Source organism: Protomyctophum bolini, assembly GCF_963924005.1.
Source record: "Protomyctophum bolini genome assembly, chromosome: 15".
Taxonomy (NCBI): Eukaryota; Metazoa; Chordata; class Actinopteri; order Myctophiformes; family Myctophidae; genus Protomyctophum; species Protomyctophum bolini.
Genome location: NC_137876.1, coordinates 27498660 through 27526152, shown reverse-complemented (window position 1 = coordinate 27526152; position 27493 = coordinate 27498660). Strand labels below are relative to the sequence as shown.

The window sequence follows — 27493 nt, the reverse complement described above, 5'->3', positions numbered from 1 at the left end:
TCTGTCAGTTTATAACAGAACAGGAAAGGATACAACCACTACTAGACGACGTAGCGGTTCTGCTGCTGCTGCACGCCTCAACAGTTCTGCCTTTTTGTTCATATTTAAGCAGCAATATATATCATAATATATACCTGGTGGACGGTCTGTGAGCAAAACCTTTAAGGAGCGCTGTTTAAATTGGAAATACTCTGCCATGATGAATGATGATACACTGGTTAGCTATAGCTAACGTTAGCTGGGCTAGCTGGCTTTTCATATCGTTTTGGGGCAAATAGTGGTTTCGCGTTGCTTGATCGCCGCGAGTCGTGAATCCAATTCCAAACATGGAAAAAACAAGCAGGATTGGAGAAGTGTTCCACTGCCTGCAGGACCCGCACCTCGTCGCTCGCTTTCAGCACATTTGCGGAATACGCGGGACATTTGCGAGTTCGCCAACGGGGAGCAGCGGAGACGGAGACCGGACTCACTCACACAACAACGGGGCTGCCTGCAACCACCTCGCCGGGGAAAGTGACGATGATGGAGGCTGCGGAGATCCGAGTGCAAAAACAACAACCACAGAGCTTCGACAGAGGACCGTCGCCTCCCCGACATCTATAAGCGATACTCTGAACACGGCCGAGGAAATGAAGGGTCTCCCTCAGAACGGGGCAACGGGCACCACCACCACCACGGCGGCCGCCGGGGGGGCAAAGGTTGACCGCTACGGCAAGCCTCGGAACCGGCTCGCCGACGAGACCGGACCGGGGGCAGGTGCCGTGCCCGTTGGGGCCGTTTTGACCAAAGTCAAACCCCTCCGTAAAAACTCCCTGACGGGCGACGCCGGGCAGGAGTTCCTGATAGATAACAGGTTCCTCTACTACCTGTTCACCCTCGGAACCGAGCTGGGCAACGAGATGTTCTACATCATCTTCTTTCCGTTCGTCACGTGGAACGTGGACCAGTTCGTGGGCAGGAGGCTGATCATGGTGTGGGTGTGGGTCATGTACCTGGGACAGTGCACCAAGGACATCCTCGGCTGGTCGCGGCCGGCTTCTCCACCCGTGGTCAAGGTGGAGATGTTTTACAACTCCGAGTACAGCATGCCCTCCACACACGCCATGTCGGGCACCGCCATCCCCGTCTGCCTGTTCTTCCTGACCTGTGGTCGTTGGGAGGTAAACTCTTAACTTTTATACTGAATTTCATGGTTACAATATATTTTTCGTGCATCGTTATATGCACGTAGTGCAAGTCCAACTGCAACCAACTGCGAAATGAAATATTTGCTTGTGTGTTAACAATGTACAATACAAATAAGACGCACAAAAGGTCAACACGCAAATTAAGATGATATGACAGTGTACATGTAATGACCATGTATGATGTATCTGTATCTTAAAATACATCATAGAAGTGCAATATGACAGGAGAATCATGGCAACAATATCATATTGTTTAGGAGAAGTGTGATGGCCTTGAGGGATAGCTCTAAATGTGTTCCTTTGAAATGACTTTGTTGGACACAGTTGACAGATGGTGTTTTGATATTTTCTGTTGGCGAAATAGGGAAGTGAACTGCTTCCTCCTAGCAGGAAAGTACCTTGAGGGAAATTTCAATTCACTGTTTGCCATGGTAACCGGAAATAGTGGGCACCTGACCTGACCTGAGAACCCTGGGCACCATTTTTCATTTTCAGAAGAACATGGTGCCTGGTAATCCAGAACCTTTATTCCTTGCCATTATCAATTGTGTGATTTAGCTTGTTTAGTAGTGGCAGTGATTACTCATAACATTGTCCATGATCCATTGTCCATGATCAGCCCTGGAGCTCGTACTGTACGTTCCTATATTGACATGAGCAACTTGGGCATGTGTCTTAACCACTAACCATTTCATATTTTATATTTAACCTGGAGGGCATATATCAAATGTGCATAAATCCTAATCTAAAAAATTGGCGAAAGGGCCTTTCTGTGTGGAGTTTGCATGTTCTCCCCGTGTCCCCTAGGTTAGTTACCCTCACAGAAACATGCAGTAATCCTGGTCTCTAAACTCCCCCTGGCCAGCCAGGGCGCCTGATGGAGGGGAAAGGAACTGGTCCGAATAACGTGTTCCTTCCACGCGCTACATCCGGCCGGGGAAACAATCCCCTGTCAGGTGAAAAGAAGCAGCTTGGACTCCTCATGCATAGAAGGCAGCATGAGGTCAATCCACTGCCCCCAAAGGTTGACAGAGGAAGTGTAGCACCCAGGATTTCATTAGATAATTGACACTGGGTGAAAAAATGGGTTACAAAATCGTGGGATAAAATAAAATAAAATCCCATATAATCTGTAACAGAGCTGTTAAAAGGTAGTGAAATAGAGCCAAAAGAAGATTATGAGTCCTTTCTTACTTATGTTGACCACACACTACAATATTGGCGTTTTGGCAGTGTCTGTTATGTTAGGGCATGTTTGTACAGTGTGGACAGTGGCAGTGCCACTGCCACCCGTGTTGCGCTCTTCTGCTACTGCTGTAGGTCAAGACCAAGTCCAAGTTTTCCTCGTTTCCCTTTTTCTGTTCCGTTTTCTCTGCCCCGGCATATGTCATCTGTCTTAGTTTTGACTCAATTCAACTTGCAAGGTGGATAATAATTAATTTATCTTTTTTGTGTCACACAGTGTGACACAATCTAGTTCCTCCAGTGATACTGAGCAAAAGAATGATCCTTAAATCAGTCAAGGAATTTACAATGCAGTCACATGCAGTTACAATACAGCACTCACTGTGGCAGGCAGTGATAGTCTTATACTCAAATCCTTCCCATCTCAACAGTGTGATAATAAAAATACAATAAGAAGCTTAATTAAAAAGTCTCAAAGGCTAGAAACGACAACAAAAGTACAAATACCAATTGCATCTATACAATATATATTTAAATATTGGCTTTCTTTTCCTTAAAAAAGAAATAGTGGTAATGGGAGATTATATCCAAAACAAATTGAGAGAGTGTAGGCCTTGAGGCCTTCTCACCGTTTTCTGTATTCAGGCCAATGACGATGGTGTTGTCCACCAAAATAACTTTGGTTCTATATTAACTGGTTCACTTTTAGATTCTTGGAACCTTTCACAATCATTTTTTGGTTCCAGTTCCGAACTAACTTTTAGGGTTCTGATTCTGAACCAATTCCTTTTCAGTGGAAAAACTCTGAAGTCTGAACTGGTTCAATATTAGGTGAAAAAAAAAAAGAATCAAACCGGTTTAACCCTGGTGGAAAAGGGGCCAAAGTGAGTACAGGAGGAGGCTAGATCCTTGGGGCTGGTGCCAATTCACACCACCTGTCTGACAGGGAGTCCAGGATCTAGTTGCACAGGGCAGTGTTGAGACTAGAGCTCTGAGCTTGGTGACAAGATTGGAGAGCGCAATGGTGTTGAATGCTGAACCGTATTCAATGAAAGTGTCTGTGCGTGTAATGATAGTGCCGGCTCAACTGGAACTTTAATTACCGTAGAGGAAATAACCTTTTAGACATATTTTGTCATCTGTCTAAAAGGTGGAACAAAAAAAAAGTATTTCCTTGGCAGTATCAAGAAGGAAGTGTACCAGGCAGTTAAACAAATTTGCATCTAGGGTGCAAACCCTGCTTGTTGCACAATAATCTTATCATCAAAACGTCGTCTTTTGGGCAGCCTACTGATTTGATTGATCCACATAGTTTTGTCAAAGTCTTCCCAGTTCCCACCCATTCTCGATTTTGACCTTGCTTGATTGTGACCTTTACTTTTGACCTTTTTACCTCAATGGTTAATAATAATCTCTTGGGGGCAGCATACTGATCATTCTCCCTCCCAAGTTTCATGATCCGTTGTCAAGTTATCTATAACAGACCAGACTCTAATACCCTAGTGCCACACATTACTGCTGTGGTTAGGTTAATACTTCTATAGTAGTTTGGTAAGTAAGTCAGTCAGTTACTCAATGTATTCAGTATTGTAATATTTTATGTATAATGACTGGTGCGTACGCATATACTAATGTAGGTAGGTGCTGCTAATACAGGAACAGTACAGTACAGTACAGTACTTTTGAGCCAACTGAGGCCAACTGAGGTAGTTTTGTTTTTGTCTGTTGGCCAAGTCAGAAACAAGATGGCACAGACTTTGATCTATGCTATTCACAGACTTTGATCCTACCGGCATGCTATGATAAAACATCAAGTCACATCAAGTCATTGCTGGATGTTAATAATGTAGTCATTGCTACATTAATAACAATCGTTGAATGGAAGAGGCACTCTTAAAGACCATAACAATTAGTGTTTGGAAGAAATTAAGCATGTTTAGATGCCTTTTCATTTCACTGTACTGGGATTTAACTAAAACCAGACAAGATGCAGACATGCAGTAGTACATTTTCCAGTTCATGTAACAAAAGTACAGGAGCAAAGCCCGACCTTGCGTGAGATCGGGGGTTTTGTCGACGAGCTCCAAAAAAGGCCCACAATCGAACCAAATATCTTGACGTGTGTAGTAGCCCTAAGAGAATGCCGTTTAATTTAAAATTACTCGAGGAGTGCAGAAGTGAGATTGATTTAACACATCATGCTGTCTCCCTCTGACCATATATCAGTCCACGGCCAGAAGAAGTGATAAGAGTGCAACCAAATCCCTGAGCACAAGATAGCAGAGTGACTTGTCTACACTCTCACCCACTTTCTCTCATGCTGGCGTTATCTCCTTTATTTCCCTTGTTCTGTCCCTCAGACTCCCTCTATCACTTTAGTTTTTCTTTTTTTTTCTTTTTTTTATATATTTTTTAAATATATTTACTCGAGTCGTGACCCATAAGAAATGGTCGGTGACCTGACCCACAAATGGCTCTTGACCCACTGTTTGGGAAACAGTGCTCTAGTCTATCCCTCTGTCTCCGCCCTCCTGTCGCAGCTTGACACAAGTGGCCAGCAGTGGCATTCATCTACTTGTCAGTGTCACCCTGTCTCATACAGGTTATGGCCTATCGGAATTCGGAATCTTTCTTACGCAGTCAGACAAATAATAGGGTGTGTCACTCAGGTCACCTCTTGCTTGCCATAGCTTGCAGTCTTGTAAGGGTTGGGATGCTTGGATTTGAACTTGGCTGACTCGTCTGAGCAGGCAATAATGTTTAGTTTGGCTGCAATCGGGAATGGTAAGGGAAGTGTTAAGAGAAGCAACATTTCTCTTAACACTTCCCTCCCTCCTACCCTTCTTTCTCTCTCTCTCTCCTCCTTCCCACGTTCTACACCTTTTTACAGTAATCTCTCTCTCTCTCTCTCTCTCTCTCTCTCTCTCTCTCTCTCTCTCTCCACTCTCACATTTCTTGTTCTCCCAGTATTGCATCACCCTCTTCTGCATCCTAATCCCTCCAAATTCCTCCTCGCCCAGTCTTAACCCACAACAACTCTCTGGAACAGTATCTAGTAGTAGAGACACATTTATCTCCCGAGGGGATACTGACAAAAAGAGGAGCGGATAATATTGGAACAGGAATGATTAGGAGAGGGAGAAAATAGGTACAAGGAAATTGGTCTGGACAGCATTTGGAGAAAGGTGAAAATATAGTGGAGTGGAATGGAGAGAAGGGAGGTTATGAAATAGTGGAGGACGAGGGAGGCAAATGGGAGGTTGACGAGAGGCGGAGAGAAGGCAAGAGATGATGAGTAGGTCTGTCACAATTATATACGTAATGTCGCGTTGTTAGCTTGTAGATCTGCTATTTCTGCTTTTTTTTGGTGTATTTTTTCAACATGGACACGGTTATGACAAAATAATTGTGACTACCTTAAATAATTGCTATTGGAGAAATAAGAAACCGTAGCAAGGTGGAAATGACAAATGAGAGAGAGAGAGAGAGAGAGAGAGGGGGGCCTGGCCCTCAACTTCTCCAGATAAACACCCTATGGAAATATGACATAATAAGCTAGCTATAGCTAGGGGCTTCAACTCCATATATGCTTGGTGGCACTTTGTTATTTTGTTCTGAACAGAACAGAGCACAGTATGGTAAACAGACTTTGTGTAAGACTTCCTCTCTGGAGGAGAGAGGACAAAGCTGCCTATAGTGTTCTTCCTCCAAGCATGATTGAGATCTGCAGTCATATTGCACTCCAAACTAGCTCTCTGTTCCAGTGTTGCATTGTGATACAATCCATGATGACAGCTGACAGGCATATGTTTTAGAACTTCCAGTGATGTAAATAGGTTTTCAATGTAATGGGTCCCGGTACCCAGGGGTGGTCTTTTAGATGGGTCCCAGGGAGTCCTACTTCAACAACATTAAAGTACAGTCCTGACTACAGTATTGCATCCCAAGAACCCCGGCGGGTGACATGATTGCCTGAATTTGCGTCCTTTCTCAATTTAGTGAGTCTTAAGCCCTAACCACACCAAAGGGTTAAGACGGTTTTAGCGTGATATGTCTTGTTGCACGTTGACCCTAGTGATTCAATGCATGGAATTCAATGGCCCAAACCACACCAAAGGGTCGAGACGGTTTTAGCGTTTAACCACATTTAACCGTTTGGACATAAGGAGTAGCATGGTGACCCTTTGGTGTGGTTAGGGCTGAAGGATGCAGGCAATTTGTATTGCTGTAGTACGCATGGAAAATGATGTGTCCTATAATGCAAAAGGATGTGCACCACACGTCATGTGTTGGTCGGATGGACTCAATTGGATCCATGACAGTTGTATTTCCCTCGTGGGATTGATGGGTCTATCTATTTGCCTAGTGTGTTTGTGTCCCTCTCTTAAAACTGGATTTTGCTTACTGTAAATTGCTCTGGATTAAGAGCGTCTGCTAAATGCCTAAATTGTACTGCGTACAGTGCACACCAGGTAGAGATAGTTTGAGTCTAGCTTTGTGGCCTTTCTTAAAAAGCCTGCATCTTAACAAACGATTTCCAGTAAATATCTTCAAACCTATGCTCAAGACAAGTATACCCTCTCAGTGTGACTACGTGAGTGTGTGTGTAATGTGTTTCTGTATGTGCGTCTGTCGCTCTTGTGTGCATTTCTTTTTGCATGCATGTGGGGCGGAAATCCACCACAAGATGACAGAGCAGGACCTAGAGTGACCAGCCAATGACCAGTGGTCACACACAAACACACAGCATCTCCATAAAACTGCATGTGACGGCCGCCGACTACACCACAGTAGGAGAGTTGTGGCCATGGGCGTGACGCAAACATGGCTGTGGGGCCCCACTACTGACAGACATTCTGTGTGTGTGTTTACACAAAGCAGAGGGGACACTGTTGGGAGGGACAGCGTTCTTCACTAACGGTTTTCTCTGTAACCCCCCCCACCACACACACACACACACACACACACACACACATACAGATTGATGTTTCCCACATGTTGCTTACTTTGTAGCGTGGCTGATTATGTGTGTGAAAGAGATCTGGGCTTTGTAGCTAAACAACCCCACACTGTCCCAGTTCCACTTACAATGGTCTCATTTACCATATACATTTGTGTCACTTAGATGTTATCTTCGGTTGTATAACTTGTATTCGTCTGTTGGGGTTGGAGGTTTGTGTTCATCTATAGTTCTAATAGGGAGGTTTGATTCTTATAGCACCCAATGTGTCTATTGGCTAGGGTTGGGTAGCAAATCACAGTGCCAATATGGTGCTGGTTCGTATAGGTCTGGTACCTACCGAAGTACAGATTCATGGAAGAGAGATATTGATTGATCTATCTATTGTGGTGTGCTTGTCAAGCAATCGGATGTCAATCAGATGTCAACAAGATGTGCGGAATGTGGATGTAATCTGACAAGACGTCAGCAGGTGGAAGCAGATACGCTGTAGTTCTTAAAAAACGACTTAAAAATATCAGGTGAGTCACTGCAGCGTGACGTCATGTCGTTTTCGGTGGTCACCTTACCACCTAAAACTGGTGTTATGAATAGGCCTTTACACTGGACGGGGTGCGGCTTTGGCGGTGGCGTCGGTTGCCCGACGTGGGAACTTGCCTGTAGCCTGGTAGTCTGACTGAAGCAGACTGTGACAGTGTAGGACTGTAGGCTGTAGGCACCATAACATAACATAACATAACAATTGCACTGTTTCTGCACTACTGCTCTGAACTTCTATGTTTGATGTAGCCTGTAGGTACCGGAGCTCACTTTCTGACTTGTGCTAATTTATTCCAGATAAGAGCATCAGCTACACGCCTCAAGTGTAATCTAAAATGTGCTTACCGCTGCTTTTCCAAAACCAGACAGTGCAGTTTGTATGTCACACAGCTGCATTTTTCAGGATGAAAGCCATCATAGCCCTCTCGGACGGCTGACAAGGAGTCTGCTACGCTGCATGTTAATTTTCTTTTGGTTTGCGTCTTTGATCACTATGTGCTGCTGCGTAATGTGCAGTTACACCCTGTGTTTGAAGTGTGACCGGTGCCTCCAGCAAGTGCTAATCCGTTGGGTATACTAAGATCGCAGTCTCATTCCAATAGGTAAAGTACAGTAGGCATTTCAGTTGTACTGGTCACGAATTGTTATGTGTACATCCACCACACAGATTTACAGAGCTGAGCCTTGGGATTCGAACGTTGGACTTTCTGTAAAAATCTTTGATTTGATTTTTGATTTTTGATTTGGATCTCTTTTAGCCTTTCGGCTAATCTTCCAAGAGTCCAGAAATAAATTAAAACATAACACAATACATTATATTACATTACAAAATAGTACATTTCATTTCAAAATTACATTTCAAATTACACTGATGCTAAACGACAACAGTGAGTTAAATGTTACAACATAATAAAAATACCTATACCTCTAATCCTCAACTCTTACAGCCGCACACACTCACGCACACACAGGCACAGCATATGCCTGCCCACAGACAGATACAGTTCATTCACCTATCTATGGTGGACTATGCTTGGCAGGGTCGTCCTCTTCCCTGAGCCAGCTGAAAACCTGACCGCATACCAACACAGCAACTAAAAACTAAAACACTTATAATCATACATGCTCAATGCTCATACATCACATTCACTGCTCAGCCAATCAAATCATCACAAATGTAATTCCGGCCAATCACTTTTGGCGTCTTCACTTTTCTGCCCTCACTTTAATCTTCAATATGTACTTTGCTCAGCCAATCAAATCATCGCTATAGGGTGATCGGCCAATCAGCCTGTTCACACAGACCCACAAAGCTAGGCATAGGAGGGTCTAGCGCCCCTTAAAAAAGGGAAGAAAAGAAAAATCCACTTTCAGGCTTATTGCTCACCTTAATGGAATTATAAAACATTTACAAATGAGGGCCCTAGTTACATGTCACCTCCATGACACATCTCTGTCCTGCCTTTGTCCTGTTGAAACACGGTGAATGCCCACAAAATAACATTGAAACAGCACTGATCACCAACCAGTTTATACACAGGCCACTGTACATCAACCTCCCTCTCTCTGATATACTGCAGAAATGCCTCAAAATAAATCTTTAAAAAAATACTCCTAGTCAGCTGCTTAATGTTGATAAATGAGCTGTATCCATAGAGCAGCCTTATCAGTGTTATGTTAGCATTACTCCTCCTGACTCCATTAAACTGCATGGCTGATGTAATTTCCCCCCAGTTTGAGAGTGATGGAGGCTGGGAAAGTGTGTGTGTGTGTGTGTGTCTGTGTGTGTGTGTGTGTGTGTGTGTCGCACGCACACGCCATATGTGAGACAGGTAGCTGATATGAGGGAGAGAGTGTTGGAGGGTGTGTGACTCTGTGTGTTGGGGTAATGTTGGGGGTGACATTCAGTGCTGTGAGAGAGGAAATTTGAGCCATCTCCAAACAAGAGCGACAATGAACAGCACAAAAGGCTTTTAGTTAGCATGCAAACATCAGCAGCATTCTTATCTCCCTCTTATCTCTCTCTCTCTCTCTCTCTCTCTCTCTCTCTCTCTCTCTCTCTCTCTCTCTCTCTCTCTCTCTCTCTCACACACACTCGCACACACTCTCACTCTCTCTCTCTCTCTCTGGATGTCTTTTTCCATATTTCACACACTCATATTTCTTCTGCTATTTCTCTCACACACGCATACTCATTCTCTCTTCCCCTCTCTATATGTCCCCCTCTCTACTACAGGCTAAGTACAATACATCAGATAGGGTGGAAAATAACTTAATTGTTGTAATATTTATGAGGTCATGCATACAGTACACATTAGCAGCAGATAACCATATCCTGTCATCTGAGCCTGTTATCGACCGCCAAGTCCGCCAACCCAGGCAAAGCTGTTTTCTGCTGTCTTCTTCTGGTTGCTTAGTAATAGGAAGGTTCCTGGTTTGATTCCCAACTCCTCCTGGCTTTGTATCAAAATTCTAAAGTGTGCTTGAGCAAGACTGTTATGGCCTAACTATTTTTAACATTTTAAAATAGTTGAAATAGCCAATCTACATTAACATGTTGTGAGCTTTTAAATCAGTTATTTGAACTATTTTAAAATGTTTTTCAAAATGGTAAAAACGAAGAGCAGGATGGTACCTTGTACGATTGCCTCCGCCTTCAGTGTTTGAACGGTGTAAAGCGCTATGGATTAAATTACATAAATGTTAAATGTACGATTTACCATCTGTTTACCATTTATATTTGAATGGAAAATGATTGAATTAGCTTGTCTTGAAAGTGATTGTTGTGGAAATTAAATATTTCCTCTGTGAGAGAATGGAGAATGCCATAGAATACATTTACATACACATTTAGAATACAAAATGTCTTTAGTAGGTTTATTTGATACAACAGATGACAACAACAATATAATGATTGGACACAAATGAGATGAGAAAGTATTTCAACTCAAAGTTAGAAATGACTAGATACAAAGTTCCAGGAGGATGCAAAACCAATGCCACAGATACAAAAGTGATATAGACGACCCTGATGCAGTATTTTGGCTGAACAGTCTCCTTGAACTCCTTCCTCAGTAAACATCATCCAGGTTCCCCTAGCCTGTTTACATTCTCGGCCAGGACACTCCAACCAGACATCATAATACACTGTGCACTAATAATGAACTGATTCAGCTTACAGTCATACAGTACAAGTGATGAAATAGGAATAGAAATAATCAATCACTAATAATCAATAGGAATAAAAATTAAATTTCTGTTACATCTACAAATATGGAAGTATCACTGTATGTGTGGAATATTGGCAGCTCTATTACTCTATTACTCACTTTTTTGGACTATAGATGAAAATGTCTTTCGGGAACAACACAACCACAGAATTTGTCAAACTTATTTGCTGCCTGAAGCTAAACTAGATAAAGTGCCCCTCGGAGCACAGGTCTCCACCAGGGCAGGTCAGGTTGTGGCCTGCTGGCGCTAATAGGCGACAGGACAATGTGAAAAGGGTGCCATTTCTTCTTACGCCTTGGATGGCAATTGGATGATTTGAGGCATTTTGTTAAAAAAATGTGTTTTTCAAAAATGTACCTGTTAGTGGCGCTATAACAGGCCAATGTGAAAAGGGTGGGATATATTCCTCAGCTTAGTAGGAAAGTCTGTGAAAGATTTCACGTTAATTGCAGCATGCTGCGTTCATGATTTTGAGGCCTTTTGTTCAAAACGGGGCAATCCTGCAAACTATGTGTGTAACGATTTGCGGGATTTTTGGACAGAATCTGGAGGAGTAATATCAAGAAATGTGTTTTTCAAAAGTCGGCCTCCTGGTGGCGCTATAAAAGGCCGTTCTGGAAAATTTGGGGCAGAGGTTCATCGTTGGCATGTGTGTTCAAAATTTTGCATCTCGCCGCAGATTAGCTGGTAACAGACGGACGGACGGACAGACACACAGACTCACTCACACACACGGACGGAGTGCAAAACATACTTTCTCCCCATGTTTTTGGCGGCGGCCTGGTGGAGACAATAAGTGAATATGCAAAAAATATCGGTGGCCGTTGTTGTCCCTCTGACTTCAGCGGCTACCAATGCCAGTTTCTGGGGGCATATTTTACCCTTTGATCGAGTATTTCAGATCAAGATACATCTTTCTGTCTGTTACAGTTATTTGTTTTTTTCTTTATTTTTCCTTTACAGTACCCATTCCTACTAACTGATGGTTTTCTTTTTACAGTACCCGTACCCACTGGGTGTCGGCCTGGCTCTGTGCTGGTGTCTGCTGGTCTGTGCCAGCCGCATTTACATGGGAATGCACTCCATACTGGTGAGAACACACACAAAAACACGCACGCACGCACACACACACACACATACACACACACACACACACAGAGTGTCAGTGTTACAAACTAGATTATTGAACGTACCGGCACTGCCGGCAGGAGGGAAAAAGTGCGGGGACATTAGTGTGTGGGGGGTTACTATAGGGCAGGCTATTCAAATCTAACCAAATGGAAGAGTACTCAAATTTAATTAACTAACTATGTGCACTAATTAGCTCTGGATAAAGACCAGATTGTAAATATATCCCTTATGGACCCCTGAAATCGGTTCTGAGATCAGAGTGGAGCTGAGAAAAAAGAGACTCACTCGGATGGCACCCAAACCTAAAATGCTGTTCTACCATGTGCAGTAATCCATGATCACACACACACACACACACACACACACACACACACACACACACGGTGCACTTTGATTCTGGGGAGGTTTGATGCGCTTTGTGCATACACTCTCGGCTCTCACTTTAACTGACGAACAACTTTGTTCCCCCATATATTGCGCTGCATATGATCCCTGGTCAGCCAGTCTATCATAGCAGCACTTGATTCTAGCAACAAGACGATGTTGTGTGTTAGTTTGTCTGACACCTAGTTGATCGAGGTGAGAGAGCAACTGCACGTAGCCAGTAATAGAATGGTCATATAATTGTGGCTAGAGGCAAGCATGCAGCCAATACACAACGATTGTGCAACACAATGGGATCAGTGCCTGATCACCCCCTCCGGCGCCCATGTCATAATAGGCGAGTATTTAGCGAAGAGATTTGGTGTAGAGGGAAAAAGAGGGGACCAAATAGAGAGACCCATGGGGGACCCTGGTCAATGAAATATAGGGTTTAAGTGATTAAAGGAGACATGTCACACTCTGGTGAATGATGTCAGTCTCAGCAGCGTGCTTTGCTTTGGCCGTCTGTCGTAGATGCAACAGTTGTCCTGGTAACGCCTGTATCATGTCACAGTGGTTGATTGATAGGTGCCTTAGGTTCCAGAGCGAGTGACTCAATATGGGCCACGTCATGTAAACATTACACCATGTTGACCAGACCTGGCTGTCAGCAGCCCAGACACATTTAGAAGGCAGTTCCACAGCATATTTTTCTGTTAAATGGATGGTCTTTTTTTAATTCCAAGAGAGGTCAGGATCTGACCACACAGTACCAGAACCAGTGTCTTTTAACTTGAGTGTCCGACCACTCCAAGTGTAATTTGACTAGAGGCTGAGTGAAACTATTAATAAAGCACAAAGCAACTGTATGTAATGGAGGCAGCTATTTTATACGATATATCAATGAACTACTTGATTTTATCATTTTTATCCCACGATTTTTGCAACCCATTCTTTTCACCCAGTGTCAATTATCTAATGGGGGGGCAACCGACTGTGCCACGTGCCCCCTAAATAGAACTATTTCTAAATTATTCCCAGCTTCTGCATTATGTTCTTGTCAGACAGAACGGACAACATATTATACACTGGTACTGATATATCTGTGCTAGGCCGACAACATTTGTGGGACTGAGAGGCTTTAAAGTTTAGGCACTGAACAAGCGAGCAAAGCATTTTTCCAAGTAGAACTTCTTTGGCACTGAGCAAGACTGCAGCATTAATTCATCATGCTCTTACAAGGGAGGCTTCTGCAGTGGTGATACTATTAAAAGATGTTGCTACAGAAATGTTTGTAATGTGCAGACCTGAGCTTTACTCAAATTCTGATACTGAAACCAGGCTGCAGTAACCCTTAACTTCAAAGACATGTAAAATGTGGCAGATAAGTTAAACCAAGACCTCCATATGTCATTTCTTCCACTGCTTGGTGTTTCATATGGAGTCACTCCATCCAAAAAGACTAGGGCAAAGAGAACAATGAAAGGTTTTGAGTAGAAAAGTTTGGTGTGTTCTGATACCTAAGCACTAAGCAGCCTGTGTTCACGTGATCCACCAGAAGAAAATGTGCCAACCAGACTGAGTCTTTTTTGCTAAAGAAGGTACAAAGAAAAAGAAGGGGGACAGGGGTGGTGTCATGATTGACTGAAACAGAAATCAATGTAACTATGCTTGGACCTTGCCAAATATTGAAAACATTTATTTTTTCAAATGCATACAACAATTATAATAGTACTGTAGGTCGTGCAGATATGGAGGTAATCAAGGTTGAAGTAATCAAGGTGAAGCTCCGCCCCCACCACTCTGGGTCTGGCAAGCAGCGCTGCTCATCCATTGCCTTGAATGGAATATCACAGATTTTCACACAGAAAATAAGCAATTGTTTTCGAGACAGAACTTCAAAAACCTCTTCTAAATATTATATATATACACTGTAAAAATGTGCATGACATTTCAATAGCTAGAAGAGGATAGTTTGTTTTACAGTGAGTGGAGTAGGAGCAGAATCGGCTCTTACGGGAAGCATTTCATATTGATTTGTGGGTCCGCATGGTCAGTTTCTACTGAATATTAGTCTAATGGTTGGTATTAGCCACTCTTAATGCTCTTAGGTGTGTGTGTGTGTGTGTGTGTGTGTGTGTGTGTGTGTGTGTGTGTGTGTGAGAGAGAGAGAGAGACATGGTTGTGTGTAAGGTTTGATAGTCGGGGAGGTGCTACCATGCCTGCCAGCCTCATAATGTGTTCTGGAAACCATCACGGCTAATCAAACCACTTCCTCCATTCTTGTTCTACAGGAAATGTTTTGGGACACAAGGCTTTTTCCTACCTGGTATTGATATTGATGCTGACATGAAAAAACTCGTAATTATTTTTCTTATCTTTGGATTATTTATCAGCTTCAATTTGATAGAGCTTCCAATTCCAGTTGTTTATCCTGCATACTGTATGAGTTAAAATTAGGTAAATAATCGTTATCATTATTATTATTAATAACTGGCCATATATGCACACAGTGGACATTTTGAATGGGGGACAATTTAAAACAAAGGCGGCTAACATGCTGTAGTTTGCTACAGTTCAGAATGTATTGTCTCCCAGCTTTCCTCAAAATAATAGCAAATGCTCGATAGTGGGCTCGATAAGGAGCCGGCTCGATAAGCCTGCTCGATAAGGTGATCGTTATCAATACAAATGAACGAGCTCCATCCCTACCATTGGCCCAATGGATAATTTGGCCCTGCTGCCAATGTGACCTGATTATATACCCAACAGGTCACCAAGACTGTAACTCTTGCACTATTACTCTTGACACCATATCATGTTGAGACTTTGAAATGTAATCTTATCATAAAATGTCATGGTTAATGTTTTATTTGATAAACATTGACCTATTCAGAATGATGATGGCAGAAGTCTCTAGGCTTCCTTTCTTGGCCATATGAAAGAGTATTGTTAATTGGTCTGTCAGGGTCTTTGCCATGAAGTTTATCTACAATCATTGTATCTAATTGTTCTGATATCTGATCTTATTAAGTTGTTAACCATTTGAGATGAACTGTACATCTGAAAGCGTTTGAGTGTGTTTGACCACCATTCTTCAAATGATCCACAAGCTCATTGAAATTGTGCATGGAGACTTGGGGTGGGTTCTTCTAGGGTCTTTTACAGCAGAAACTGACACTGTCTGCACAGGGGTTCTATTCTTTTCTTTGTGTAGTTTAAGGGGTTGAGTGTGACACTACACCTATGCCATTAATTCTAGTCATGTTCTCATTGCATTACCAAATGGCACATATACAGTGCCCAACTCTAAGTACTGGACCCTCATCTGGTTTGACAGACAGGTAGTGTGTGCCGGCTGGGTGGTGTGTGACAATCCGGTTGAAGTATACCTTTGGTACAGCGGCGGAGGTCCCGGGAGAACAATAACGCGACACGAGACAGTATCACGCTAAAGGTTCACAAAGTTTATTACACACAACAGGAACATGTATAGAGCTGGATCCCAACCCCACGTGACCACACATGATATCAGACATAATAACTGCTAACTACAGCAAAGCTGACCTTGCTGTCTGAGATGTCTCTCGTAGCCTAACTATAAACTATGCTACAGTTCAGGCAGTACACGATACATATCAAGTATACTGTGATCTCACGTACAAGTACACAGCCATGAGCGATCAGATTATAACACTCGGGCCCTGCAATGCCAGCTTGTCTGCTTTCTAGTTCATTGGTTCACAACTCTCTCTGCTTGGCTCAGTGGAGGATATAACCATTGAAACCGAATAAATATATCAATCCACCATGTGTCCTAGTCCTAATCTTCCAGAAAGGGGATAAAACATTTCAAAGGCAGCAATAAAGTGAGTAATAAATCATTATAAATAATTACCTATCTTGTAGTTGACTCAGGTGGCAACCTTTGGACCAGCGGGGAGCAGACACAGGGACTTAATTCAAGTTAATTGACTCAGGTGGCAACCTTTGCACCAGCGGGGAGCAGACACAGGGACTTAAAGAACTCTATAGGCATCCCAAAGCATGGGCTACTGGTATCAATGTTTCAGCTAGCCGCTATTTGCTGTCTCGCTGTCACAGCTTAGTTTGTTACTTGGACCCAAATCCATTAAGTCAGTGTACAGGCTTTAGTTGTGACATACTATTGGTCGACAACGACAACTTACCTCAAACCCTCACCATAACCGCAGCACATGTTCGCCAACCTTAACGCATGTTTGCCAACCTTAATCCGGTCACCAACTTTAACGCATGTTCGCCAACCTTAATCCTATGGTATGTCTGATAAGCGTGCATACCCCATAAGTCAGTGGTTCTCAAACATTTTTCATGTCAAATTGCTATGTATATGGCCATGGACCCCATAAGATAAGATTTGTTCAAATGTTTCGAAAATAGCAGATCTACATACAAGCTCACAATGCATTGCATCACAACTTGTGACTTTGTAGATGGGCTACATTCATTGGATTTGAGGCTACATTGCTGCTGCCTATCTAGTTGCAACTGTTCATGACCATGAACTTTCCGATGAATGTCTGATTCACTGGCTTCCGCCCTTCCTCAGGGTTGCTATAGCTTTATGTAACAAAATAAAACAAGCTATTAAATAGGCTGCAACTGTATTTTTGTGTTAACCAGTTGTTAGCCAGCATTTTACTGGCAAGATGTGAATAAATATTTTCCCATAATTTACTGTAGGCTTGATTACCAATGAAATTAATACAGTTACAGTACAGTACATATCAGATATCTTATCTTACCAAGATTCCATGCTTATGTGACTAACAGAATGTTTTGTCTTCAACCTCCGTATTCACTTACATGTGTGAGTTAGATATGTTAATAGTATATAAATGATCAGTAGCAGCAGTTACAATGCCGTATGTGCATTCCAAATTTTGTTCCCCATTTGCACTTGTAGCCTATGTAAGTTTGGATAAGAGTATCTGATAAATGCCCGAGACAAACTAATTAATTCACTTCACATTTTGAATAGGCTAGAATGAGTTCTGAATGAATCTTTGATTATTTATTTTTTTACAGAATATGGATGAAGTAGCAGTGCTATTTCAGTGTTCAGTTCAGTTTCCTGACTTTGACCGGATTCACTCTTTCAGTTCTGATTATTTCCTGGACCTCTTAACCTTTTCCTTTAGTTGAGTACTAAAGTGATGCTGGTTGTAATACTATTTTAGTCATAATCACATCATCTTTAAATTCTCCACAGAGAGTCAAATGTGTCCATACAACATGTGTTGAACTGCTGTGGTCAGAACATGTGTTCCCAGTTCAAGAGCATGCCAACACATGACTCCACCACTGGAGGGAAAGTGCGTGTGTGCATGCTTTTGAGGACCAATGAGTTCATAAGGCTACAAACATGAGGGAAATACTGGGAAGTGGAGATAGCCAGCTGGTCGTTTCAAGAGACTATCATAGGGTTGGGTCTAATTTTTATTTTATTTTTTACACTACGCTAGTGGTAAGCTAAAAACTCTCAGACATACACAGGCAAACCCAAATCTATACTGTGTAATTTTCATTATATTAATGCGTGTGAATGACCCCTACTCTCACAGCATTGTCAGTCCAGAGTTCAGTGCCAGTTAAGGCTTTCCTGTTTCCTGACAACGATGGTGAAGTTCTTGTTGAACTTAATCGCCACCATAACATACACACATACTGTAGTATATAATTCTAATTTGTCCTAAATGTCCTGTTGTCTTGCTCTGCGTCTCCCTCCAGGATGTGATGGCCGGTATCCTGTACAGCTCCCTGATCCTCCTCGCCCTCCTGCCGGCCCTGGACTTCATTGACAACTTCAACCTCACCTGTGTCTACGCCCCTCTCATCATCGTCTCCTTGCACTTCTTTCTTGGCCTCTTCTCGTTCACCCTGGACACCTGGAGCACCTCCCGGGGAGACACCGCTCAGATCCTGGGCGTAGGGGCCGGCGTGGCCTTGGCATCTCACATCAACAACCGCCTGGACATTCTGCCCGATACTCCCCTGGATCAGCTCCCTTACTGTACTCCTGTGCTGGGTATAGGCCTGGTGGCAACAGCCACGTTGAAGCTCTTCATTGGTGTCCTGGTCCTGATGATGACACGAGCCATCATGAAGCTGGTCACGATCATGGTGGTGTGCCGGGTGGCGGGGATTCCCAGCACAGATGTGAGGAAGGCTAGACAGAACATGGAAGTGGAGCTGCCTTACAGATATATTGTCTATGGGGCCGTAGGCTTCAATGTTCAGTTCCTGGTTCCTCTGCTCTTCAGCTACATGCAGTAGTGACCACTTTCTAGTTTGCGGAACGGAACGGAACGGGGTGGGGGGTTGTCAGGGGGGTGTTTGACTTTACTCTGTGTGAGCACTAATTTAAATGCTGTAATTACTTATTCTCCCCCCCCCCCCCCCCTCCACACACACACACACACACACACACACACACACACACACACACACACACTTCTAGTTTGTTGTCGTCTGACTGATGACCTCTGAGGTCGTGATGGTAGCAAGGGGATGTCACTACCTACAGCACTGGTCTATTTCCTGATATGAGACTTTGCCCTCTTTCTCGCTAAGGTTTGGGGTAGTGGAATCTGATCCCTAACACTCATCTCAGGCTTTTTTAATCTCAGCCAAAGAGGAAGAATTGTTTAAATTGTATGAGTTTTAGTCTGGCTGCAGGGGCTACAATCAACACCAGCCAAGTGGCCCAAAACTTGAACATGAACTCTATCCCTCCCTTGTTGGAGCGCATTATGCCCGCGTCATTCAAAAACCCTGATAGAGTTGCATGTAAAGACCCACCCCTGCCTGTCTGTACTGTGTGCACACTCTGTCCAGGGCGCCGCTGCCGTGACAATACTCGGGGAGTCTAAAAGTTTGGAGCACCCCAAGTTGTAGATATTTCTCTGTGAGTCTGCCTCAGTAGTGATAGTGTTACATTTAGGCAGGCTTAAGTTGTAAAAATAATTATGTTCGTATAATTTAACGGAGTATGGGAGCTTGCTTTTTGTAAACGTCTTTTGCTCAGGCACAATCATAATGTAACCATTATTGTTCATGTTTGGTAGGATTAGTTGGGGTTTGTTATTGATTTAAATTAGGTTTAGTTTGTTTTGCTTGTTTCTTTGTGTTCCCCATATAGCCTTATTTTCTTTAATTGAGAGCCAACACAGAGCGATATTTCACACCACAGACTCGTAGTAACCTCGCGTCAGTGATTGTGTCACTAGATTTTCCACCTCGGAAGACGGTCTGGACTGTCTGGTAACCACGGAGCAAAGAGGCAGGCGGGGGCGGGTCTTTACACAACCCTATCAGGGCTTTCAATTACGCATTATGCCCTCTCTGCGAAACTCCTCCCTGTCAGATGAAAAGAACAAAGTGACTTATATCAGAGGAGGTGTGTTTGTCCCCAGCCCCTCCCCACGACCAGCCACTAGGTGTCAGGAGTACCATGGACTACTTGGGGGTGGTGCTTTAATTGGCACAATTGAAAATAAACTACACAGCCATGATTAGCAACAGAAGATTTTGTAGCGTCATACCACTGATGGCGAAATGCCATGACCTGTGTCTTAGTAGTATTATTGTCGATGTCATATGAAGCCTTCAGACAAAGATCCATGTACATTACACACATTGTTTAAAGGTAGTTTTATTTTAGTTTCTTCTTAACCCAAACCCAGACCTTACCACTGTCGCAGCTTCCTACTGTACACTTTTAAGTACATGTATGGGAAGATTACACCCTTCATTCCTAATGACTAATGTGGTGTGTAAAAGTTTGAGTAAAGTTGTTTATTTTCATTTAATATTCCATTACAAATAACATGCTAGTCCTCAAGCACTGTAAGTGACTTCTGGACTGACTGAAACATACAATTGCAAGTATGTTGGCATTTCTTATTTGGCACCCAGTCTGAAAGCTTCATTGATGATATTGAAAATATTTGAGCTTCCTATTTTCTCTAAAGGCAATAAGATTCTTGTGATTTTAAAGGATTTGTCTGTGGAGTTTTTATTTTCTTTATCCTCCAACTGGAGAATCCTACAGGAATTAATGTTGTAACCTTGGACTCCGGACATCTTTGCAGGACTCCGGACAGTCGGACACCTTTGCAGGAGATGATTAACTGAACGTTGCTTTACATCTATCTCCTCCTGGGGAGTGGACAACCTCCTGCAATGAACATTCATTGTCGGTTTTGTCTCATTGTTTTGTGTTCACTCTCTATTTGAGGGTTTCTTTAAATTGCTGATGTACAGTGTTGTTTCTTCCTAAAGGGCTCTTTGTATCCCTGTGGATATCCCATGTTCAACTGATTCTGTCTTTATGTAGATTACAGACTGTCACCCTGTTCTCTGAGATGGATTGGTTTTCCTGTGTTGTGAATGGATAAAAAGCCATGACTGGGCACATAATTATTCTGACGTAAGCAAGAAAGGAAAGAAGGAAGTGTCACTTAATTTCACTGTGTTAAATGTATAGAGTTCTTATAGAGTTTTTCTATTTTAAATATTTCACTACTCCATTCCTAGGAACATGGAATACTGGTAGTTTTATCTTCTAACAGGGAGCAGCTACATTAACCTGGTGTACCTGTTCTACATTTATATCTGATTTATAAAGGGTTAAAGGGCAAGCCAGCAGTACTGGGTCCCAAGGACTGATGTTGATGGTCACTGTTGGCCCGTGTTGAGTCCACCAGTGGTGCATTCACACAAAGCACAGGTGACTTCCTGTTGATAACAGATGCCTCTCGCACAATGGAGTATCTCCTTTCAAGGGAAGATAGGCAGTGGAGATACCAATTGGTCTCAGGAGGGAACAGATAAAATCTAATTGATGATGTCAGTCTTGAACTCCATATTTGGGTAAGAAGTTTAATCAGCGGATCTTTGGGACGGTGGATTTGAAATGTCAATTTCACAATATGTGAAAAATAGATTTACTTCCTTGCCCTACACTACAGTGTACACAGAAACTTGGTAGTGATCTGTGTAGTGATTTGCTAGATTAGCCGGGGGTGTGGACACCCACAAACAAACACGCCTCTAGATGACTCACCACCAAGGATCCATTCCGTTCTTCTGAACAGAATGCTTTTCAAGATATAGAAATAGTATAAATGTTTCTTCTTCCAAAAGGATACACCCAATAACCATTTATAAATAATTTGTCCTGATAATATTAGGAACAGTTGCAAAATTGTGTCATACTACTATCTGGTTACATTTATAGTGAAATTAACACATAGGATTTTGCAGTGCATTTTTAAAGACTAACTGGACGCATCTCTTCTCCTTTACTTTACTTTTCTTCCCTCTCTTCTCCCCGCCCTACTCTCTCCAATGTGTGAGTCATACTGCAGTAGTAGAAGCAGACGACTGAAAGCCCTGTGTTTCTCCCTTGTCTCATATATTTTAGAAAGTATTCTATGGGATTGGACCAAGTAGTGTCAGGGTAGGAAGCTACAACTAGCCCCCAACAGCATTGTCTGCTTTTATATTTTCGCTGTGACCGATATTAATTTGTAGCCATTAAACTGTAGTTGGTAAAATTGCAAATTGGCTGGTGAAATTTGGGGTGTTACGTGTACCAGCTGCTGTGACTGGAAGACAGAAATGTTAAGTTTAGTGCACTGAGTGGAATTTTCATTATGATGGAGAAGAGATTCTCCTGTTTCCATTTGTAAAGTAAGTAAAGTTCGAGTCTAGGTTGAAAGAGGTTTCCTTGTTTTTCGTGGATAGATAAATTACGACAGGTTTTCTAAGCAGGGTGGAGAACCAACCCCAGCCAAAACTGGTATGTTTTGGCTGAATGGTTCTCTACTCTAAACTCCCAATTCCTGTGGCAGGTAGCCTAACCAACCATTGATTAACCCATCTTTTCTGATCAGGTTAAATGGTAAATGGCTTTTGGTGAATCTGTGGACATCACTGTAGCTTTTGTTTTGTATGATTTTGCTTCTTTTCTTGGCGTGCATGCATCCTTGTGAAATGTTAACAAACACCGGAGACACTCATTAATGCAGAGACATTGTGTGTACAATGTGCCACCACCACTTGGTTAGATTTCCACTGCAGTTCAAAGTAGTGGGAAGTTAAGACATTCCCTACAGCTACATTGCTCACAATTTCACAAATGTTAGTTTTGTAACTGTTGGTATGGTTGCTAATTGCATGTTGGCTTTTGAGCACCTTGTCAGTCAGCTAACCAGTTCATTTTGTTTAGCAAATCTGCTTGTCAGTTAAATGACTAAATGAATTCAGAATCCACCATCTACTAGTGGATTAAATAGTTATCTCATACATCTCATTATGGGTGTCTTATGATGCCTTATTTGCATATTGATCCCATGTGTCTTTTCTGTAAGATGCTGTACTGTTGTGTTCTACTTTCCACAAAGCAATAATTGCTATTCTTCCTTGACTGAGGCTAAATGGGTTTTCACTTAAAGGACCATGTGAAATCCCATTTGAAATTCATAGACCAAGATGAAAATATTTCAGTCTTAATTGGCATTAAGGCTTTGGCTTCATATGTAAGCCAAGGTCATTTGTAAACGGTACTGGCCTCCTAATATTGATGCACTAGTCTGTACCCAGAATGCACTGTTTTCTTTTCAATGCACTGAGTAAAGCCTGATTCATACTTCATTGCACAATGATGTTGGGGCAGAAATAGGCATCCTACAAGCTCTCAATGTGTGCAACACCGTTGTGCGCCGGAGCATCATTTAGGCTTCAGTCAGGAGGGAGTTTTTTGGCCCTACAGTAGATGCTGATCACAGGCCAGTTGAGTGGTTATAAGGACTTGCTGTATGACCAAGCTGCAAAGCTTGACTATCAAGATTGAAGATTGGGATGCCTGGGTTTAAGTGGCAAAATATGTGACTATAAGCCCTACCCTTAGCCTCACTAAACTTAAACTTAACTGAAATTTCAAATACTTTTTCTGTGATGTGGTCAGTTTTTACTTTTACACCTTGGTCAGGAAGCGGAAACCTGGATGGCACACAAAAGAACCAACTTCACTCTGGAGAATTCTGGCCTATGATTGGTCAGTTGGTCTCTGTGGCACTGGCATCTGATTGGAGGAGAATGCGGGGCTGTACACGCCAGCTGTGTGTCCACTGCTCGGGTAGCTCAACATCCTGTGGCCTTGCCTTACGCATGTGCATGTACATGTGTTTTGTCTTTGTTCTGTGTTTTAGTGTGCTGTTGTCTGTGGTTAAAGGAAGGTTGCTGTTATTTTAGCATTTTGTTTATTGGACAATGTGATGTGACACTTATCATGCCATTCGATGGCATTAAAGCACACCACTACGGCAACCACTAAGTGTTAAAATGTTCACATTTTACATAATGGCCTTGTCCTAGTAGTGCATTGAACTCTATGAGAATTGTGTATATACTGTATAAAATAGTGCTATGTTGCTGCAGCAGTGCAGCTGGTCACCTACAGCCCCTTATCACATCTTACTAGATGCTTTCCACTGCAGGATGTACAACTTTTCACAAAAGGATGTCCCTGCCTGCAAACAACAAGCCAGTGGGATGTTTATCTTTTGCATTCTAATTCTCATGATCCCTTCACAGGCCAAACCTGTGGGCGGTGAATTCCCTTTGTGAATATTAACCACTTTCCCTGTCCATATCACTGTCATTATGGGTGAACATTTTAAGAAATGTTCAAAACTCAACCGTTTCACACACTTTCAGGACGTGGCATGAGCTTGTTTAGCTATTTGTCATACAGCAAAGTATACAGGGGTTAAGTGCTAACGGTTCGCAATTTTTAACCTGCCGCGTATGTCGCGAACCACGGGTGATTTTTAACCTGCAGCACGGGTTTGTCTGACTAATGACTGTAGGACTGTTGGTATGTCTAACCAACGTATGCACCCCCTCACAACATAGTTTTACACACTAGAAATACAGCCATTGTAGAACAATACTGTACGTGTGTAAGTTGTTGTGTTGTGTAAAAGTGCTGGCTGTGATATTTATATCTGGGCATAGGAAGACCCCTGTGCAGATGGGAGATAGATTGGGGAAATGAGATTGATAAAGGCGGATAAAGCCAAACTTCCTGATGTTGATGAGCTATTGTCCTGCTGTGATGGTCCATAGTGTTCGGGAGAGATGGTTTTTATGTATCACTAAATGGATAAATACCATTTATGGCCCAGATTGAACTGTAAAAAGGAAGGAAAAAAGTGTTGGATATTTGGAGTTGGAGATTCATTTGTTGTTGTAAAATTGTATTGTGTGCGTTTTTGTTGTTTGCGAACATATATGTTAAGATTTTGATGTTCCTGTTTTTCCCCAATGTTGCTTTCTTTCATGTTGAAATGCTGACTCTCAGAGATAAGACTTTTCTAAGTGGGATGGTGGTGAAATGTTTCACGGGCTCCTGTCGACCAAAATGATAACGGAGTTAAATGTAGCTGTGTTCCTCATGCCCTTATAGTGCCTTCTCTTGTTCAGGAACACGAGTTGTGAGGTTACTCGTTTTTTAAATAGCCAGTTCATTTGAAAGTAGTTGGCATGTTCAAAATGTGTTAGTCCTAAACATTTGTCATCCTGTCATGTTGTGTTGTCTTTGCACGTGTAACTGCATTCAATTCTGACGAGGTGGGAAGTAGTCAGAAGAAGAAAAATATACAGTAAATGGTTGTTAAGTTTGTCAACTCTTTGCCACTTTGGCAGGTGCTTTTGAGGCCTAATAAAGGTATGTTTGACCTTAGAAAGGCAAACTTCACTAGCGCTTTTGTGTTTTTCTTTAAGTTTATGAGGGGTTGGACTTAATGTTGACAAAGTTAGGTTACACCCAAACTACAAAATGTAACACTGGATCTGTACCAATAGCACATTATAGGATTTTTGTATTCAAAGACTTTATAGTGAATGTTTATTTGAGTTCACCTCCCTGTGGCAGGTAAAGCATAGCTTCCCACCTCATCTCTCAGTTGTCACTGCTTCAGCTAACATTTGCAATATACTCTCAAGTCACAATACATGTAGATGTAGCTCCGTTATATATATATATATTATATATATATATATATATATATATATATATATATATATATATATATGCTATACCTTGATGAAAATCATTTGATTTCAAGACATTGTGATTGTCATTTGCATATGACGCATATTGACAAAGAAAACAAATCATTGAGTATTTGAGATTTGTCTTTTTCCCAAGACCAAATAAATTCCCTGAGCCCAAGAGTTCAAATACCTTCAGATTCAGGCTTTGGTAGTAGGCTACAAAACCAAAAAAGAGGATTGGGAACACTTTAATATCCAAGCTGTGATCATAGAATTAGTTCAGCAAACATTACATCAATAAGAAAAGTTTGATTAAAAGTTTTGAACTCTCGGGCCCAGGTGATTCATATTTTTTGTTTTTTATTATAAAGTTATGTTATAGAAAGTTTATTTCTTGACTATTACACTTGACTTGGATAATTACATCCTCTAAAATGTATTTTTCATGCCAGCTGTCTTTTTCAGAACAGGTTTTAAATATATTATGGTTGATAAAATGAATATATTGAAATAATTTGAAATTATACTTTTCAACTCAACTGTCTCCTTCAATGCCATTAAGTTGGTTGTATTCATCTCAGTTAACTGTCATCTGATGTTTGTTGACATTGGACCATAGAGGACCATTTATGCAGTTCTACAGTATTTTTTCTATTTACAAATTGTAATGTTGGATTTGATCTATAAATATATTTCACTCACATTATTTTGTGTGAATTAATTGAAATAATACTGATCACAACATGCACCATCCTCTCCAACTCACTCTCTTTGACCATAAGAGAAAATCATCTTCACCCAAGGACAAGTGTCCAATTCCGTTTTACTTGTGCACGGGCTGTTTGGAAGACAAACACATTCAGGTACACATTCCTACCTGCAACCTTCCACAACAAATGTACCTGAAGAGTATAAGGCAAAGCTGTTTGAGTGTTTTGGTGTCTTAGGTACACTTGAAAGGACACATAGTTGCAGCAAGGAATGAATGAAGCTGGGGCCTGTATTGTTTAGCTGTGTGTCTGCAAGAATCTCTCTTTTCATTCCCCAGACAAAAATAATTAAAATGTAATACCCATATTGTACATGCATGATAGAGCACCAGGTGATTTTAACTGACTAAAACCATAACTGTTTTTATGGTGCTTGTTACTCCTGATGTTTACATTGCCCCTCCCTTCAAGTAACAGCAAGATACATTAAACTAAAGGCCAGACAAGCAGCGAAGTTTCCAGAAGGCAATGCCAAAGCCTGCTTGGTACCAGCCTACCAGGGAAGTAGCAGAACTAAGAAAACACACACCAGTCCCTGGCCTGGAGATAAAACACATGTTCTACCCTCTTGGCATGTCGGCAGCACAAGTAAAAGTGTATATTTAAGTCAGCCTTCTTGATGAATGTTTTTGGAAGAGCAAAACACGGCGCCACATTGTTGAGTCAGAGAATGTAACTAGCAGTTAACGTTATTACTGAGCCACCTGTTACCCCAGGATTTGGGATATGCTAGGAATAGTAATGGTACTGGGAGTCGGAGAGCCTGAAAACGTATAGTAGGCCTAACAGGTATAAGTAACGTTTAATGTTTAGTAATGTTTAATGTAGCAGAAGAGGCCATTCATTGAACAGAGTTTTGCACAATTTTAACATCCCAGATTGATTGAAATATGAATCTACTGTGCTGTGCTACACCATGATATATTAAGAGTACAATAACATTCCATTGTGAATAAAAACGTATTAACAACAGTGTAATGCTAAAGGTTTCATCACAGGGCTGTCTGCTTCTTGTTGGT

The 27493-nt window shown here is 42.0% G+C and overlaps 1 protein-coding gene across 1 annotated transcript; it reads left to right on the top strand.

Moving 5' to 3' along the window:
- Positions 1-34: 34 nt before the first annotated feature.
- Positions 35-19079, top strand: LOC308329400 (sphingosine-1-phosphate phosphatase 1-like). The gene is made up of 3 exons (XM_080783671.1): positions 35-1160; positions 12104-12193; positions 18370-19079. Exons 1-3 carry the CDS (start codon positions 327-329, stop codon positions 18913-18915), a joined length of 1470 nt encoding a protein of 489 aa, XP_080639797.1. The 5' UTR covers positions 35-326; the 3' UTR covers positions 18916-19079.
- Positions 19080-27493: the final 8414 nt, after the last annotated feature.